The following is an 18,792-nucleotide window of genomic DNA, read 5'->3' as shown; positions in this document are numbered from 1 at the left end:
TTCTTTATGTACGATTCAAACCAGTTAATCACTGGACCGGAGAGTCCGACCCAACTCTCCAGTCGATTCAGTAATATGTCATGGTCAACAGTGTCAAAAGCTGCACTGAGGTCCAACAGAACCAGCACTGTGGTTCTCCCACAGTCCGTATTTATATGGATGTCATTGAACACTTTTACGAGGGCAGTTTCTGTGCTGTGGTGAGATTGGAAACCAGATTGGAAGGAGTCAAAGCGGTTGGTTATCGTTAGGAAGCTATTTAACTGTTTACACACAACTTTTTCAATAACTTTACTGATGAATGGGAGGTTGGAGATCGGCCTGTAATTCTGCAGTAGTGATTTGTCTAGATTGTTCTTTTTTATCAGTGGTTTGATTACTGCCGTTTTCAAAGCCTGGGGGAAACACCTGATGAGAGGAATGAGTTACTATTTGGATCAGATCAGTAGCAACAACAGGCAGAACTTTCTAAAAGAAATGTGAGGGTAGAACATCCAGACAGCAGGAACTGGAGCTGAGTTGACTTATAATTTCCTCTAGGGTTTTATAATTAAGTAGTTGAAATTGGGTCATTTTTTCTGTATTTGTTTTGTTTGGGTTCAGTGTTGGTTCTGACTTTATAGTGGATGTGCAGATTAATCCTCTGATTTTTTGAATTTTCTCTGAAAAGAAACTGGAAAACTGGTTGCAGGCAGTAATAGACTGAAATTCAGGTGGTAACGTGATAGGAGGATTTGTGAGCCTGTCAACTGTTGCAAATAAAGCTCGAGCATTGTTAATGTTTTTGTTTATGACATCTGCAAAGAAAGCCTGTCTTGCATGTTTGAGTGTTAAATGATAGTAACGTAGTTTTTCTTTATAGATGTCATAATGAACGTGAAGTTGAGTTTTACGCCATTTTCGTTCTGCCCTACGGCAGAGTTGTCTTGCAGATCTAACTATTTGTGCAGCACCCTCTTGTTTTGTGGTGCCACCATACCTCTAACTGCACCATATCAAATGCTTCCTCTAGGTTCTGTTATTCCAGCCACACAGATTTTAGCAGAAGCTGCAGAGTAGACATATAATGGAGGAACATAAAGTTGTGATAATGTCTTTGTAATGAGGTGCTGCTGTTGTCTTTGCACTGTTCACATGAGTGGTTGTTGTTTGACAGACCAGTCTGAACTGGTCTGAGAAGCAACGGATTTCACTGGTCTGATTTTATAGTACTGGAAATGAGTCTAATTACATTGTTTTAGTTTTTATAAAACTCTTATTCATTTCAATAGCAATACAATCCAATATCAATATCTGACCTCAGAGATTTGGTGAGGCATTTTTTTCTTTATCAAACAACATTAAGGCTAAGACAGCAGGCAAGACAATTGTCCAATGGATCATACATCAGCCCCTAAAGTTTTTTGTGGGAAACCGCAAGACTATTGCATCGAGAGGAACATTAACAAAGAGTAGAACTATGTCAAAAACAAGATTTACAACATATATCTACAAACAAAGCACACAAAGTCATTGATCTTTGATTTTACCATTAAGCATGGAACGTAATTATGATTTTTTAAAAATGGAAGCTTTATTCAGTTACCTTGAGAAGAATATGTGGTTCCCATTGATCACTGTTGGATTCTTCAGCTCATGAGGTCCATGCAGGTCTTGATCCATCACTTGGATATGGAATTAGAGGTAGACTGGGTTCTGTTCTGGGACAAATTGCAACTGGCAATTGGTCCGTTGCTGACAAACCCATTGAATTGATGGACAGGTGGCATCATGTCTATCATGTACAACTTCAGATATTTTGCTAAAAAGCTCAGGTTCAGTTTGTAAAAAAAAAAAATCTTTTCAGTTTTGTAAAAACACATTCATTATATCGATCGCACACCGTATACAGCTTTCCTTTTACAGCACTGATGTGCAAAACCTGAAACAGCTCTAGTGTTACAATGCTTTACAAAGAAATCAGTTAAAAATTAATTCAACATGATTTTCTCTGCCACGTTTTAGATTGTATCTCTAAAGGTTTGGGTCTACCTAAAAATGCAGACCTCTCTCTAAGTGCATTCAGCATTCTATCAAATATTTATTTTCCCCCACTGTATTGAAATATTTCTTAGCAATTGTCAAAAATTGTTGTGTGTCTTATATTCTTATAATGTTGTATTCTGACACGGACACAAAGATATTTCTTTCATTTTAATAGAGACACAGTTTATGGACAACAGGAAATGTTTACAGCAGACAGTAGAGAGTGTTTTACACAGTTTGTCTATGATACATATGTCTTTTACATAAATTACAATGATCAGGCTATGACACAACAGTAGTGAAGAGAACATCAATTTCATACCTTTCTTAAATACACAGTAACAAGGTGATTTTCTGGAACCTCTGTGAATTTTCTTTTGCAATGCAGATATATAATACATGTGTGACAAATATAAATATATGTTTGTCATATCAACAAATAAAAAAATAAAAATAGAACAATAACTAATGAGGGCCAAGCAAAATCTTAGGAGCTGGTATCACAAAACTTACATTTGTAGTAATATGTGCAGTACATAGTAAATACACAAACACGGCACAACTACACAAACCTGGTGCTGCACCCTGTGAGATATACTTTTAGTAACCTGAAAAACTATACAACTGACTGACCTCATGAGAACGGTTAGACAGGTATAGTCTGTTTTAGTTCTATTCTAGTTTCATATACATAGTTTTACACAAACCTGACATTTATGATCACAAAGTAACTCCACCGACGTTTTGTCTATCACTGTATCAACATTTTTTGGATTTATTGAGGCAACTTTCTGTGAAGCTTCTCTTGTCTGTGGATTATTATAATGGACTATCTGAAGCACATAAGATCAAGTTTGAAGTTTGAGAAGTATAAAACATGGATTGAGGGATATGTTTAGCAAGCAGCTGCTTAAAACAAATAGTAGACAGGAGTAAAAGTTTCTGGTGGAGCTGGTAAAAGCTGGAGACACCACAGGATATCTTCTCGATTTTTACCCTGGGGTAAAATACTGGGGTAAAGTTTGTGCCAGCGTTTGCAGTACTTGTAGTCTGACTGGACTCTACAAGTGTGTGAAGAGAACCGACCAGAACCAAGCTCAGCTGCAGTCAAAGACAAATATGTTTGAATTTTCTGAGGAGACTCTAAATCCAGTCAGGTAAAGTGAAATGAAAACAGACACAACTGCAAAACTGCATGAGTAAACAACATTATGAACATAAATGTACAAAATTCCTGCGCATAATATTAACTAATTAATGATAAACAACCTTCCAAACCCTCACTATGAGTACAACAAAAATGAACACTGTCCAAATTATATTCACTTGTGGGTTAAACTCAACATGATATCAATGGAAACTCTTTCATTTTATTGCACAGAGATGTAACCTGTGTGCATTCAGAGTATCTTCTGTTAATGCTTGACATTAGTGATCCACTAACAGATCCTATTGTGTGTGATCTAAACCTCTTAAGGCTGCAGTATGCAACTTTTATTTAAAAAAATACATGTTTTGGGTTTTTTTTACATATTTGCTAAAACTATTACCATGTTGTGACAGCATAATATGAGACAAAAAAATCTGGGACAAGCTCCAGCTCCTCCCAGTGCTGCTATTACCATCTGAAGAAATGCATCACTCCAAGTTAAAAACATCCAATCAAAGCCAGGAGGAGAGTCTTGGAGCTGTCAGTTAGACTCATTAATGCTATGATAAATATGCTAATGGCGGAGAGAAAAAGTCATTGCTACAATAAAACTGTCTATCCACTGTCATTGGTTGCCATGTTAACTAGCCTTAGCATGTAGCAGCAGGCTCTGCTGACTGGTAGAATCTGTCTCATAGCAGAGAGCAAGTGGATGCACTTATGCATCGTGCATTGGTGTACATGATTGACAGCACAAAGACCCTTCTGGGAGCACTGGCAGAAGGCAGAGCAGCTCAATTTTTTCACAGATTATGTGTCTGATAACATACTCTCACAACAAAGTGACAGTTTCAACAAAAAATGCCTTTGTTTTTTCTAAGAGTTTCATATGCAGTTTTAATGCTAATGATACCTGCTAGGAACTTAAGGAATTATTTTATTGATGCTGTTATTCCTCAAACAAGACTTTGAAATGTCGAATACAGCATACAAATCTATTTACTATGTTGTTCTACAAGCTGTTATCCTCCTGTAAATATAAAAATATATTCTATTAGGGTATGTAATTTTTTCATTCATCAATACTGATATATTGTCACATGCAATCTAAGGTAATATTTTGATTCATAGTTGCATTTATCAAAACACATGCACATAATTTACATTTTCTGCAAATAGACCCAAAGTTTGAAATAATGTTATTACTCATTTTGATTTCTTAGTGCAACTAAAAAGCTTCAAACCCAAAATTTCCAATTTTGGGTTTGAAGTTTGGGTTTATATATTGTCTCAGTAGAAGGACATATTAATCAGGAAAATATATTTTACGTACTGCATGATTCTAAGTTTATCGTCAAAATTCCATACAGTTGGTCCATCATGCCCTTCTGTTTCCAAAGACCAGATGAAGTTCACACACTGTCCACTAGATTGGTATCAAAGCACTAGGAAACCTGGTAAGAGAGGCATATGTATCAACCACCATTTGCAGTTTTCATGCATTTTTCTTGGCAGAAAGGCCTGAATCTGACTGAGATGTTTTGACATGACCTTAAAGGCAATATATGCTCAGAAACCTCTGATGTTGCTGAATCACAACAAGTATGCAAAACGTCAGATATCCTCGGTGAATGCATGTAGGTTTGGATTCCTCCCCAGTCTGCACAGCATTTTGTTTTACAAATTATCTTTAAATGATATTAAAATGTAACGATCTAATGCATGTATGTGTGATGAACATGCAAAAAAGGAAAGAGATCACAAAGGGGGTAAAACTCTTTTTCTAACCACTGTATCTTGCTGTTCAACATTCTGCTAATTCAGCCTGTGACAAGTGTCTTTCATACCTCATTTCCACTGAGCCTAATTTCCCAACCTCTATTCACAGTCTTGCTGAATGAGCAAGACGATGTCTGCAGCAGGACATGGTCTTGCTTATTCAGGAAAATGTTTCCACCATCAGTTGGACTCACACTGGGCAGACGGGGTTAAAACCGAACTACTAATGTGGCAACAAACATGACACACTAGTGTGTCTCGTGCATGACGCAAGCAGCAACATTTTTATGTTCCATAATCAAAGTACTGTGTTGCACACTGAAAAAAATAACTCTTTGGATGAACATAAAAAAATCATGGAAAGGATTTCCACCTGATTACTTTGCTTTATTTCAGCACCATGTAATTCTGTTACTACTATTTATAGTAATTGTGTTGGCTCAACTTAATATATTTAGATTGATTCAACTCATTTACTATAGTTGGAACAAGAAAATGGTTACGTAACCATTAGCTTAACATTAACTTACTATTAGCCTTGAAGTCGATATAATGTAAATAACATGAATACTCACATTTTTGCCTACAATGGATGTTTACAGTTTCTAGTGCAGTAATTGTTGTTCTTCAAACTCAAGTGCAATGAATTATTTATTTAACTTTCGCATACACAGTGTGTTATATATTTTCAAGTCTTTAGCAGCGTAGCGTAGATGTCTTCAATTATTTTTGAGTTAAATATATATTTGTCTGACAGGCAAACTCTACACAAGAGTTCCTGTTCAACTGAGCCTTGTGTGAAAGTACACATGGAAAATAAAGTTCTGAATCTGAATTAGATGCAGTAGCATAACTATATCTTCAAGTGTATCAATAGCTCTGCTTCAGATGCTGTCTCTATTTAGGTGGTGGTGGAGTGATTCCAATTATATTAAACCTGTGTAATCCTGATGCCTGTGTATTGTATATTATACATCTGGTACTGCACAGGTTGAAAAAGTATATTTGGGTAGAAACAGTGAAATCTTGATCTGGCTGATTGGGTGGCATTGAACTGTGGACGAGTTAAACCCCCACCTGAGTTCTCTTGACCATCCTCAGCAAACAGAAATTCATCTGACAGTGATCTTCCTCTCTGCCATCTAGTTTTCTATTTTACTTTCACTTTCTGTCTATCCTTGTCACTCCTGCTCATTTCCCAACATAAACAATGATTAAACAACCCAAATGAACACCAGACACACACTGGAAAAGGCATATTTGGGTTCATGATTTCATGGGTTCTGAAATTCTCAAATGTGGACAAAAAAATTCCAGGTACTTTTGCCTGTTGTGTGAACATTGTCTAAGAATACAATTAAAAATCACAAAAGTAAAACCAATGCAAAAGGAGGGTTCAAACAGGAGCCAAGCTAAAGGCTATGATAGACCATCACTTCTGCTTCCTCAGCAACAAACTGGAGCCTCGTCTGCTGAGATCAAAATACAGACAGCTCTGCAAACGTACTCTCTAAACCAGGCTACATGGCATAATCCTTAAAGAGGCAGTATTATATATTTTCAAGGCATATAGTGGCATTTTATAGCACAATCAAGTAACTATGTTAACTAAGTTGTTAAAAAACTGTGATATCTATGAAATATGACTTAAAGAAATTTGACTTTGTAATTGAACGCCTTGAAATTGGGCCTGTGTCGCTTTAAAAACCTCTGCTTTTTAGGAAACTTTGCCTTCAGGAAGTCATCACAACATGGCATCTCTATTAACTCTTTAACTATGTTTTTACCAGTGTTGCACTGACAAGTGGTTCCTGCAATGAGGTCAGCAGGTGCACAGTTCCACCAGGTGTTGAGGTTTCTCTGAGAGGCAGAAACACGGAAGCTTGGAAACTCCTCAACACTGTGAAAAGAGGAGGAGCTGCGCCTCAGTGCACCCAAGCATTTCACAGAACTGAATGGTTCAAGAATTTCTCAAACATGCATGGAAGAATCAAGACAAAACTCCTGGTACGTTTTTGATGAGGGATTAACATTATAACATGATGCAAAGCTCAAAAAAGTCGATTTTACATAATATTGCCCCTTTAATGCAACTATACAGTAGAAGTCAACAACATTGTTCCAGGTGAACAGAGTTGCAGATGTCTTTGTTGATGAAATTTAACACTGCTCTCCAATGGTAAAATTTGTTGTTATAAAAAGTTGGCCATTCTACCAATTAAAGGCAAAACGTATGTCTTTCTGCATTAATGCATCTGCACCACCCAAACAACTCCAAACAGGAAGCAACCAGCCTCCTAATACAAAGTACTAACTCCTTAGGAGAATAAATACAGTTGCTACAGAATCTGGAATAATCCTTTCAACTCAGCATTGAACACATTACTCTGAGAGTTCTACTCTTCCTGAACACTGCCACATGCCTGTGGATTATGAACTTTCTGAATGAGAGTCCACAGGTGCTACACACTGATTAGAGTGTCCCCAACTCCACCACACTTAGCACTGGATTCATTCAAGTGTGTGCACTCGATACACTGCTGACCACACAGTCCTGTGCAATCACACGTGGAGAAAGTCTGATAACTAAATTTGCTGATGATATTCCAGTCAGAGGAGTCATTACAGACATGATGATGGACAAAAAGAAAGTGGACAGTACAGGAGATGACCATAAACATCTGGAAGTCTTGACCTGAGCACACGACCTTCAGAACAGAGTTGTGAATTTATTTAATTCCAATTTAGTTAATTTATATAGTATCAGAACAATTGTCACAAGGCACTTTACAAAAAAAGTCAAATTAATCCAATTATTGACAGATTCCAAGTCAAGTACTTCCTTTCCTAGCTGTCACTGTAGGCAGGTTCTATCTATCTATCTATCTATCTATCTATCTATCTATCTATCTATCTATCTATCTATCTATCTATCTATCTATCTATCTATCTATCTATCTATCTATCTATCTATCTATCTATCTATCTATCTATCTATCTATCTATCTATCTATCTATCTATCTATCTATCTATCTATCTATCTCTCTCTCTCTCTCTCTCTCTCTCTCTCTCTCTCTCTCTCTCTCTCTCTCTCTCTCTCTCTCTCTCTCTCTCTCTCTCTCTCTCTCTCTCTCTCAGGAAACCCAGTAAACTCCTTGAGTGTTAGCAGAAGGTTCAGCAGAGTGAAGACGTTTGATGACCTCCTCTGATTAAAACAAACAAACAAACAAAAAAAACAATGCTGGCATTAAATGGATTAAATGCAACCAGCAGAGCCTGACAGAATGAAGCACAGTCAGAATTTTACCATAATTACCAAGGAGTGTTTGAGAGTCTGTTGATGTACTGCTGTATGACACATCAATGTCATGCAGCAGCTGCAGTAGCACAGACATTACCCCTCACTGTCCGCTGTCCTGCAGAGGACAGTGAGGGGAGCTAAGGAGCGTCCCTCCTCTCTGATTGAGAGTGGCTGCAGGAACAACGCTGTGAGTTTCATCAGATTCCTCAAAGCCCTTGCCAGGCCGCCATAAATAAATAAATCTTTCTAAATAGCTGAACTAATGCTAAGATTATCTAGCTCACTTTTTGCACTTAGACATCCTAGCTTTATGTTATTTGTATGTTTTCCCCAGACTTATATCTGTATACTTAGAGATCACAGAGAAATTTCTTTTAGTTTGCATAAAGAAAAAGACAACAAAAATAGACCTGGTTTGAGGACTTCCTCATTAATTGATATATCATGTCAAATTACTCTGAAGTGCTACCAGCATTTTTTTCAACTTGTACTTTGTACAAACATTGTAGCAGTTGAAACAAAATGTACATTGATGTTTTTTTTGGTAACACACTTTGTTTAAAGGACAGTGATATATTTCACCTTATATCTTAATAATTGATTTAAATTTGAATTACTGTTACCAACTGATTTCTTTTACATATTTGTTAAAAAAGCATGTCAGATCATGCGGCTGACAGTAATGTCATCTCAGTGTTTTCCAGTCCTGGACTTGAGTGTCCTCTGTCCTGCATGTTTCAGACTTTTTCTACCTCAACACAACTATCTTTTAAAGCATAAAAGCAACTAAAATTGAGAGTTTTAACAATTTATCTTCACAAATTCAGAAGATTTAGTTTACAGAGAGAGAATTATATTTTCAGTTTCACCAGCAAAAGAAAGTTATGACAACTGTTGTGTGTAAAGCCAGCATCTAATCAACATACATGATAAACCCAGAGAAGGTGCTGTACTTGTTGTTGTTGCCTCCATGAGCTTTGCCTCCATCTAGTTTGATGTAGATCTCGTCTCCTGGCTCCAGATGCAACACGGCGCTGTTACTGGCATAGTCATAATTTTGGTCAGCGTCCTGGGCTATGGCACTGGCACGTACCTGCAGGAATATGAAAATAAACAAACACAACAGAGTTTTGTATTCATCATCATAGCTGACCTGTCCTGAACATATGCATAACAATAGAATTAAATGGAATATAATAATTCTTCATTCCAAACGAGCTCCTCTCTTTCAGGACTTATCTACCAGCGTTTAATGACTGTATTTATTAGGATTTCCATCTGTTGTTTATTCTTTTGGCCACTGCATGAGCTATTTATACATTAATAGCTTCTTTTTTGGAACTACTTGTTTTTTATCTTCATCTACCGTGCACCAGGACACCAATGACTGCGCTGAAGGAGTTACAAGTGTCAGCAGCTGAGACTCTGCTAACAACAACTGTTGCCTGAGTTCTTCACCAGTCAGTTTTGTGAGAGAGTAGTAATGACAAAGCTCCTATTGGAAAAAGCTCATATCAAGGCTTGACTAGAGTTTTCCAAAAGGCCAGTGAGACTGTGTGGTTAAGAGGAAGAACGGTCTTTGGTCAGATAAGACCAAAATGGAGCTTCTCTGTCATCAGACAAGACAATATGTTTGACACCACAAACACACCATCCCTACTGTGAAACCTGGCGTTGGTGGGCAGCAGGCCCTGGACAAAATGAATGAAGCAAAACGTTGGGAAATCCTAAAGGACAAATTGGATAAATCTGCAAAAGAACTACGCCTTCAGAGAACCATCAAGAGAACAACCTGAAGAATCCAGCTAAACCTTAACAGAGAACGTTTGGAGACTACAAGGTGGATGTTCTAGAGTGGAGCAGTCAAAGCCCGGACTGCAGTCCCACAAGGAATTTGAAAAGGGCTGTTCACAGTTAGTCCTCATGCAAACAGACAGAGGTTGATTAGTTTATAGTTACAACATAACTGAGACATATTGGCCTAGACCCCAAACTACGACTGCAGCCAAAGGTGCATCTATTGACTTTAAAGGAGTTCATTCAGTTAGTCATTTTGTCAAATATTTTTTAATTGTTATTATTTTGTAGAAACTAGTTTTTACTCTGACAAGTGTTTTTTTTTCTTTTTGTAATTTCCTGTCACCCAACCACAGTTGAAAAAAACAACAACAAAAAAAAAACAGTCTGGACAAGTTTTTATTGGAGAAATATAGATCAATTTCCAATCTGTCATTCATCAGCAAAATTGTTGAAAATACTGTATTTCAAAAGTTAAATAGCTTCTTAATAATGACCAACTGCTTTGACATTTTTCAGTCCGGTTTCCGTTCTCACCGCAGTACTGCCCTAGTCAAAGTGTTCAGTGACATTCTTATAAGAACCACAGAGCTGCTTCTGTTGGACCTCAGTGCAGATTTTGACACTGTTGATCGTGACATATGACTGAGAGTTGGGTAGGACTCTGGTACAGGACTTGACTGGTCTGAATCTTACCCACAGAACAGGGACGTCTTTGTGTTAATGACGTTTCATCAGAGCTGACACAGATCACATGCAGGGTACCCCAAGGTTCCATCTTGGGGACGCTCTTGTTTAATATATACAAGCTTCCTCTAGCTCAGATTATGATAAGAAATAATGTTAATTAGCATTACTGTGCAGATGATATACAGCTTTACATTTCAATGTCATTAGGGCCTCATGTATAAAAAGTGTGCAGATTTAACACAAAAAATTGGCATAAGGACAAATATTGAAATGTGCAGCACACAAAAAAATTCTGATGTATGAAACCACTTTTCCTTTATACATCTCAATTTGCATGAAATAGAGCAGCTGCTGGTCCACCCTGTTACCACCCATAAATACATAGATCAGTATAAATACCCAGAAGGCTGCCACCATGTCCCAATAGTCATGGCAACAGACCTTGCTTGTAGTATAAATAGTTCTGTTGATAATAATTATAATGATGGTTTCAGGGCTGCACAGTGGCGCAGCTGGTAGAGCTGTTGCCTTGCAGCAAGAAGGTCCTGGGTTCGATTCCCGGCCTGGGGTCTTTCTGCATGGAGTTTGCATGTTCTCCCTGTGCATGGTGGGTTCTCTCCGGGTTCTCCGGCTTCCTCCCACAGTCCAAAAACATGACTGTCAGGTTAATTGGTTTCTCTAAATTCTCCCTAGATGTGAGTGTGAATGGTTGTGTGTCCTGTATGTCTTTGTGTTGCCCTGCAACAGACTGGTGACCTGTCCAGGGTGACCCCGCCTCTCGCCCGGAAGGTAGCTGGAGATTGGAACCAGCAACCCTCCTGACCCCATTAGGGACGAAGAGTGAACAGAAGATGGATGGATGATGGTTTCATTAATAACAGAGATTATTAAGAATAATGATGAGCCAATATTTTGGAGGCTACAGCTCAGGTTCTAACAGTCCAACACACTAAAATCCCAATTGTCAAATAAGCAGCATCGCAGCATGTAAACTCTGTAAGAGTCAATTCATCAACAGTGAGTGTAAAATTTATCATGTTGTGCATATGGTGCAAGAACGCTGTAAAAATTACAAGTAAAAAGTTACATAAGTACTTGTTACAATGAAACTTGCCAAGTGTTAGAAGAAATGCACTCTTTGGAGTTACAGTAATATAACAGCATAAGCTAGCGTTACTGAAAATTCTCTAAACCAGGGGTTTTCAAAGTATGAAAGGGTGAGCCCCCCTTCAAGGAGCTTAATGCCTGTTCCGCTCCCCCGTGGAGGGGGGCGGAGTTGTAAAAACTCCACCTTCAGTCCCGCTCTGGCCAAAACCAGTGATGGCATAGTTACTTTGAAAAAGTAACTTTAATCGGACTACTGATTACTCCTTGAAAAAGTAACTTAGTTATATTACTGACTACTTGACTTGGAAAGTAACTAAGTTACATTAAAAGTAACTTTTTAGTTACTTTCAGCAGCTGCTAACAACAACGCTCTGCGTCCTATGAAAATCACATTGATCTTTGCCAATTCTTAATTGTAAGCTATTTTATAATGGTAACATCAACAATGTGTCTCCACTGATAAGGTTGAACTGAAGAGGAGATTGTACAAAAAAAATAAATAAAAATCATGAGTAATTTCTGTGGTCCACTGTTGTCTGGAAAACTCTAAGAAGGATTTTAAAGCCCCCCTCCCCCCAGCCTCCAGATTCTGCGTTACGCCCCTGAGTTTGATGTCGCAGCACAGAGCTCCTCCTGCAGCTCCACAGCTCCGATGGCTGCGACACTTACCGTAATATTAATAATTATAACGGTGCTAACTTGCCATTATAACTATTGCCAACTACGGACACGTTCATTCGTGGCTGTTTTCACGTTTATTGCGCTGTTCATATTGGTCTCGATGTTTGCAGTTTTCTGGAGCGCAACGCGAAGCTCGATGTCATTGAGAGGTAATAAATTAAGTTGACATTAACAAAAAAACAGCGGGACGGATCATCCGAGAAATGATGAACAGGGAGAGACTGAGTAAAACTAGCTTAATGACGGACAAATTCTGGGATTTATTATGAGTCTCTGCTTATTTCCAAGCCCAAATGAGCAACTTCATGTTCAAAAACGAGCCCAAAAATGCGCAACCGGTCGCTCATTAAATCTGCAAGCGACTTTAAAAAAATGAAGCCCAAAGCCGCTTATAATAATCGGACTTGGCGACAGAAACTCAAAATCACATATGTCAGAGTCAAGGCCCGCGGGCCACATCCGGCCCGCGAGAAGATTTTCTACGGCCCCTGGGATGATCTTGATTTATTATTAGAACCGGCCCGCAGCAAGCCGGCACCCCGTCTGAAAAACGCCATCCTTTTTCTCGGCCCTGGGATGATCTTGATTTATTATTAGAACCGCCCGCAGCAAGCCGGCACCCCGTCTGAAAAAAACGCGATCCTCAGCACACTTCGCTCGATCCTCACAACGCCGCACTTCGATCCGCAGCAAATTCTCACAAGCGCTTGGGCGCACGACCAACATTTGACTTTGACACCCCTGCTCAAAATAGTTCCAGTTTTTCCACCAACAAAATGCTCATCTCCCTCCATTGTTTACATTTCTGTCGCATAGAGACGTCGGTCACTCGACAAGACACGTAGAGGAAATACGATTAAATAACAAAAGAAGATAGTAACGCACAGTGATTTTGATAAGTAACTGTAGTCTGACTACTGGATTTGAAATAGCAACGCGTTAGATTACTCGTTACTGAAAAAAGTGGTCCGACGTCAGTAACGTTACTGACATCACTGGCCAAAACATCCTCTAAGGTGGGAAACATTTCCACTGATCCCCGCTCCACACGCGCACCCCACAGTACCAACTTTTTCCTAAATCCACAGAGTTGATTGTGTGCGTAAAAGACGTTTCTCTCACATCAGTAGACAGCAAGCAGATAGCTTTTCTGGTTTACTTTTTCCCTCGCACCGCGCCTCCCCTAAAGTGCTCTGGCGCCCCCCCGGGGAGGCGCCAGAGCACTTTGAAAACCGCCGCTCTAAACCAAGTTTAAAAAGTATAATGCAATCATATACTATTTTACTATAAACCTATTGTACATTTATTGAAATCAACAATAACTTCAAAATATTTACTCAATATTTTTCAGATATACAGCTAAAACTGAACATAAAATAAATATTTGTAGGAAAAAAGACATATTCCATGTATGGAGTTTATAGATGACATGTTATTAAGGGTGGTGATGGTGGTGGTCGGTTTGATTCCCATCCTGTTTGTTTGTGTCACCCACCTTGCCTGCCTCATGAAGTCAGTTTTCAGTATATTTAGGCAATTTGTAGTTTGTTATTGTCCACAAAAAAGGCAGATTTTCAAAACAGACATGTTTGCATATATCTGCGTAAACTTTCACACCACGTTCATTTTTATACATGCCGTCTTTTGCATAGCGCACATTTTTAAAACAAAATGAAAACAGCAATTTTACAACAGCAATGATGGAATGTCAGTAATGGACAATATCAAAATCCAGAGTGTGTGTGTGAGAGAGAGTGTGTGTGTGTGGGAGTTGGGGGGATGAGAAAGAAAAATATTTCTTGAAACTAGCTAAGCTACTTTGGTCAGAACTATGTAATAACTACTTATGTAAGCTAAGCTAGCTAACATTAGTGTCTGTGTTCTATTATGCTATGTGTATCATGCATGTGAGTGTATGTGTGGCATTTATTTATCCATCCATCCATCTTCTTTCATTTATCTGGGGTCAGGTGGCATGGGTAACAGCCTAAGAAGGGAGGCCCAGACTTCTCTCTCTTTCAGCTCCTCCGGGGAATCCCAAGGTGTTCCCAGGCCAGCCGAGAAACAGGCGCAGAACACCTCACCAGATAGGCATCCTAACCAGATGCTCCTCTCGATGTGAAGGAGCAGTGGCTCTACTCTGAGTCCCTCTTGGATATCTGAGCTTCTCATCCTATCTCTAAGGGAGAGCCCAGACACCCTTCGGGGATCACTAATTTCGGCCGCTTGTATACGTGACCTCGTTCTTTCAGATGTAACCCAAAGCTCATCACCTGCATAAGGGTAGGAACATAGATCGACCAGTAAATCAAGAGCTTTGCTTTTTGGCTCAGCTCTCTCTTTACAGACAGGTGCAGCTCCCACTTCAGACGCTGCACCAATCTGTCTGTCGATCTCCTGCTCCATTTTTCCCTCATTGGTGAACAAGATCCTGAGATACTTTAATCCTCCACCTAGAGCAGGACATTCTCCCCAATCCGAAGAAGGCACTCTATTCTTTTCTTGCTCATTTACATTTATTCATTTTTATGTAGCTATGAATTTTTATTTTATTTATTATCCTTATTTAACCTTGAACACATTAATCAACAGGTTTGCATGTCATTCAACATATTCTCTTGGTTTTCTTATCCAGGGTGTCAGACACACACACACACCCACACACGCATGCACAAGCACACACACCCATTTGTGAGGTAAAAATAAAGATAATACTTATATGTAAGAGTTCTTGCTGTGTAAAATATTATTCGAGGGTAACACTCAGTGTGTATGGTTCACAGCATTCTGGTCATTTTTGACCCACTCACGGAAGAATGAGATAGTAATATAAAACATGTTATTTCTTAAAATGTAAAGGTGAATTAAAACTTTTAATTGCATGATATCAATAACATGTTTCTGGAGGAATACCTGGAATATGAAGTGATGAAAACTTTTCATTACAGAGATATTGCAAAAAGATGACCTCACAGGTCCAAAGGACCCACTTACACATCAGAGGGTCAAGACAGAAGTAATCATTTTGTCAGCGTTGGAGTTAGTGATTTGGATTTACCTCAGAATGTTCTGGACAGGCGGGCTATTGATGCTTAAACCGTGTGTATTATGTAAATATTGCTTATTGTATTGTGTGAACTGAAAACGTTGTGACCTGTAACTGTGGCTAACATCATTTCTTGTGGGCATGTCTTGCAGAAAAGAAAAGAACGGAAAAGAAAAGAGACTTTCAATGTCTTTTATTTTCCAAGTTCAAAGTTTTACCTGATTGTTTTTGCAAAGATCCGCCCACATACTGGTCCCATCTCCTCCACGCATCAGAACGTGATAAGTGAAGAAATAAATCCCAGGGATGGAACACGTGAACTTTCCAGAAGTTGGGTCGTAGTGATTTCCCAAATTGGTCACTACGTCGTCAAATTTGAGCACTTCGTATCCTTCGTGCTGCTTTTTCAGTCCTGCGTAAAAGGCGATCTTTGGCACAGTGCTGTAGGTGGCGGCGCTGATTGCGCCAGCAACTGCGCTGGGTCCCGGAGGTCCCGGTAAACCAGGTTTTCCCGGTTCACCTCTATTTCCTGGTGGCCCAGCTGGACCGGGGTGTCCTGGTTCACCTGCAGCTCCTCTTGGTCCCACCTTACCCGGACGACCCGGTTCTCCTCTGGGACCCTGGATAAAAGTGGGCAACGACTGCAGGAGGCTGTTGTCCGGGACCGCTTCTGGAGCACCGGTGCTGCTTGGAGTAGTTGTGCTGTATGGGTCGCACACCATCCTACAAGCGCCGAGCATCTCGTAGTGCGTTAATGTTCCAGCTGAGCTCACCAGAACTGGAATAAGGACAACCAAAACCAGAACCATCATGATCCCCAGGACCCCCGCTGCCACCAGTCCCTTCCTGCTAGCGAGCCGCGAAAGCGCAGGACGGTCCTGCTGTCTGCGTTTGGGGGGAATTTTGGCTGGCTGGAGAGGTAAACCTCAAAAGACAAAATGTGATGATGTGATGATGAGTGACTTTGTCAAAGAAGTCCTTCAGGCTTTGTTCTCCTGCTTTGCTGGAAAATCCTCGAAACGAGTTTACAATCTTAATTCCAGTAGTGGATCTGAAGAGAGATCTAAAAGTAGATCAGGGGCAAACACAGAAACAGAACAAATGGAGGCAGCAAGGTGTAAGAGTGAGGTGGGGAGAGAGAGAGAGAGAGAGACAGACAGACAGACAGAAAGAGAGAAAGAAAGAAAGAAAGAGCTACCTCATCGAAAAAAGTGAAATCAGATATAGTAATAGTAAATATGTGAGATTGAAATAAATAAAAGTAACATAATGTAATAAGAGTGCTGACATTTATACAATGGCATAAAAGAGCAGGAGATGAATCCATGATGCTTGGAGCCAAACCTACGACTTCTCACGATCAAATTTGTCCTCTTCAACTTCAAACATAAACTCCGTTTTTTACCAAAAGCCAAAACCAAATCTGTCCTCAGCTCCACAAAATCCTTGAATAACAATCCACAGCAGTCTTTCAAAGGGACACTACACATATACTGTAGTATCATTGCACTTCTAGCTCCCATAGTAACAGCCCTAAAATGACAGATAAAATATGTATAAAACACACAAAAAAATGTGAACCAAAAATGTAATTTGAGATATTTGTACAATATGTATTTCTTTGTATTGCTGGCAATTGATCCAGTATAACAACATTTTCATGGTTAAATAAACATTTGAGAAGGACTTTCTTCTCAAACCTGCATCACAGTGTTCATTAAAGGCTAAACTTTCAAGTCTTCCTTCCACAGTTGGGGCTGTTCTGACACTGTCCACCCATAAATCACCATGTGAAAATCAATGGCATTTATTTAGCCTGGGACTCATTGTGTCCTTGGAAAAGTGTGAGATGAATTCAGAAGAAAACGAGAACTCTATAAACGGAATGAAATGAGGAGAAACCAAAAGTATTAACCAATGATTATAGTTAGCTTAGACCTGAATAAGAAAGTTTGTGAAATTATTTTGCAAGTCATTTTTCAGCCTATCTTGAATCATCCTTTCATTAAGTTGAAAGCATGATTTTAATGATTCAGCTTTGGCTGAGTCCATTACCACAACTAGACATGGTGATCCTGTGGAGAGAGTATGGAGTGCAAGTATCTGGGTAGAGTGTTTGACAACCCAAACCATGAAGATTGTTAAAAAGTGTGGTAACAGCGACAATATAGCCTGCAAAAGTTGAACCATTTTAATGTCAGTAAGCAAATTCTGTCCACATTCTACAGCTCACTTATAAGCAACATTTTAACATTCTCCATCATTAACTGTTTTCATTCCATCTCTGTAAAATAAAAGTCTGCAGATTTTTTTTGTAAAAAACCCTGGTCTCCTAGCAACAATTTGTGAACAACAAATATTAAGAAAAGCTGTCCATATCTTTCTGGACCCTGATGACCATCTGGACCCTGGGTCAGTACTGTCTGAACTAGGAGGAGCTCCAGAGGAGCAACATCATGTGTTGAGAGATGGCTCTTCTCAACAGGGTCCAGCTGACCCTCCCAACACAACTCTGAACTTTGGCTACATAATCGCTACACACTGCAGTCACAAATCACATTACGCATTTTACTACTTGCTTACAGTATATTAGCAGCATCAATTTTAAGAATTCTATTGTTTGAATTATCACTTTTGAATCTATTTGTTCTACACTTGTGAACCTGCCCCCCAGTGACAAATAAAATTATTTGAATTGAATTGAAAGCCCTGTTCAAAGCATGTGCACAACTTTGCAGTATAATTTTCAATGTTAGCCCAGAAACCTTGCTGCGTGTTGCAATTATGACTGATTAGCTTTGCTTGGAGTGTTACAGGAAGAACCTGCAGCTTGACCTATTATGTGTGTTCTTCACATCGGACACCCTGATGTGAATGGTATATTTTTGTTTACTGTGTTTATGTTATGGCAACCATAGAATAATGTCATTGTTAAATGTCAAATAAATTGTGGATTGAGACAGAAAGCACTAACCCAGGTGTACCAAGGTTAGGCACCAACACAGCAATTTTTAAACTGTTGGCATCTGCAAGTCCACATGTAACTGAAAATCCTTTCTACAAAACAAATGTCAGTTTTTATCTTATGGAAGCATTCAGCTGGCACAACTAGGAATTCATTTCAAGAACACAATCTTTTTACATCTAATAATATAACAAACTAAATAAGCAGGAATAAGAAGAAACTGATCATTTGACTGTTTCTTCTGAAAGAC

At 39.1% G+C, this 18,792-nt stretch overlaps 1 protein-coding gene across 1 annotated transcript; it reads right to left on the bottom strand.

Annotated features, from left to right (window-relative positions):
* Positions 1-9,169: 9,169 nt before the first annotated feature.
* On the bottom strand, positions 9,170-17,115 carry c1ql3a (complement component 1, q subcomponent-like 3a). The gene is made up of 2 exons (XM_044105252.1): positions 15,796-17,115; positions 9,170-9,349 (listed from the first exon to the last, which is right to left on the bottom strand). The coding sequence occupies exons 1-2, from the start codon at positions 16,387-16,389 to the stop codon at positions 9,170-9,172; spliced, it is 774 nt and encodes a 257-aa protein (XP_043961187.1). The 5' UTR covers positions 16,390-17,115.
* Positions 17,116-18,792: the final 1,677 nt, after the last annotated feature.

This window comes from Gambusia affinis, linkage group LG21 (genome assembly GCF_019740435.1).
Source record: "Gambusia affinis linkage group LG21, SWU_Gaff_1.0, whole genome shotgun sequence".
NCBI classification, from domain to species: Eukaryota; Metazoa; Chordata; class Actinopteri; order Cyprinodontiformes; family Poeciliidae; genus Gambusia; species Gambusia affinis.
Note: the sequence above shows the minus strand (reverse complement) of the source record. Positions and strands in the feature narration are given on the sequence as shown.

Excerpts from the sequence above, each read along its gene's own strand:
- c1ql3a (XM_044105252.1), bottom strand. The coding sequence starts at position 16,389 with ATGATGGTTCTGGTTTTGGTTGTCCTTATTCCAGTTCTGGTGAGCTCA. Across the intron at positions 9,350-15,795 it reads ATCTTTGCAAAAACAATCAG|GTACGTGCCAGTGCCATAGC; the intron begins GTAAAACTTTGA and ends ATATTCCTGCAG.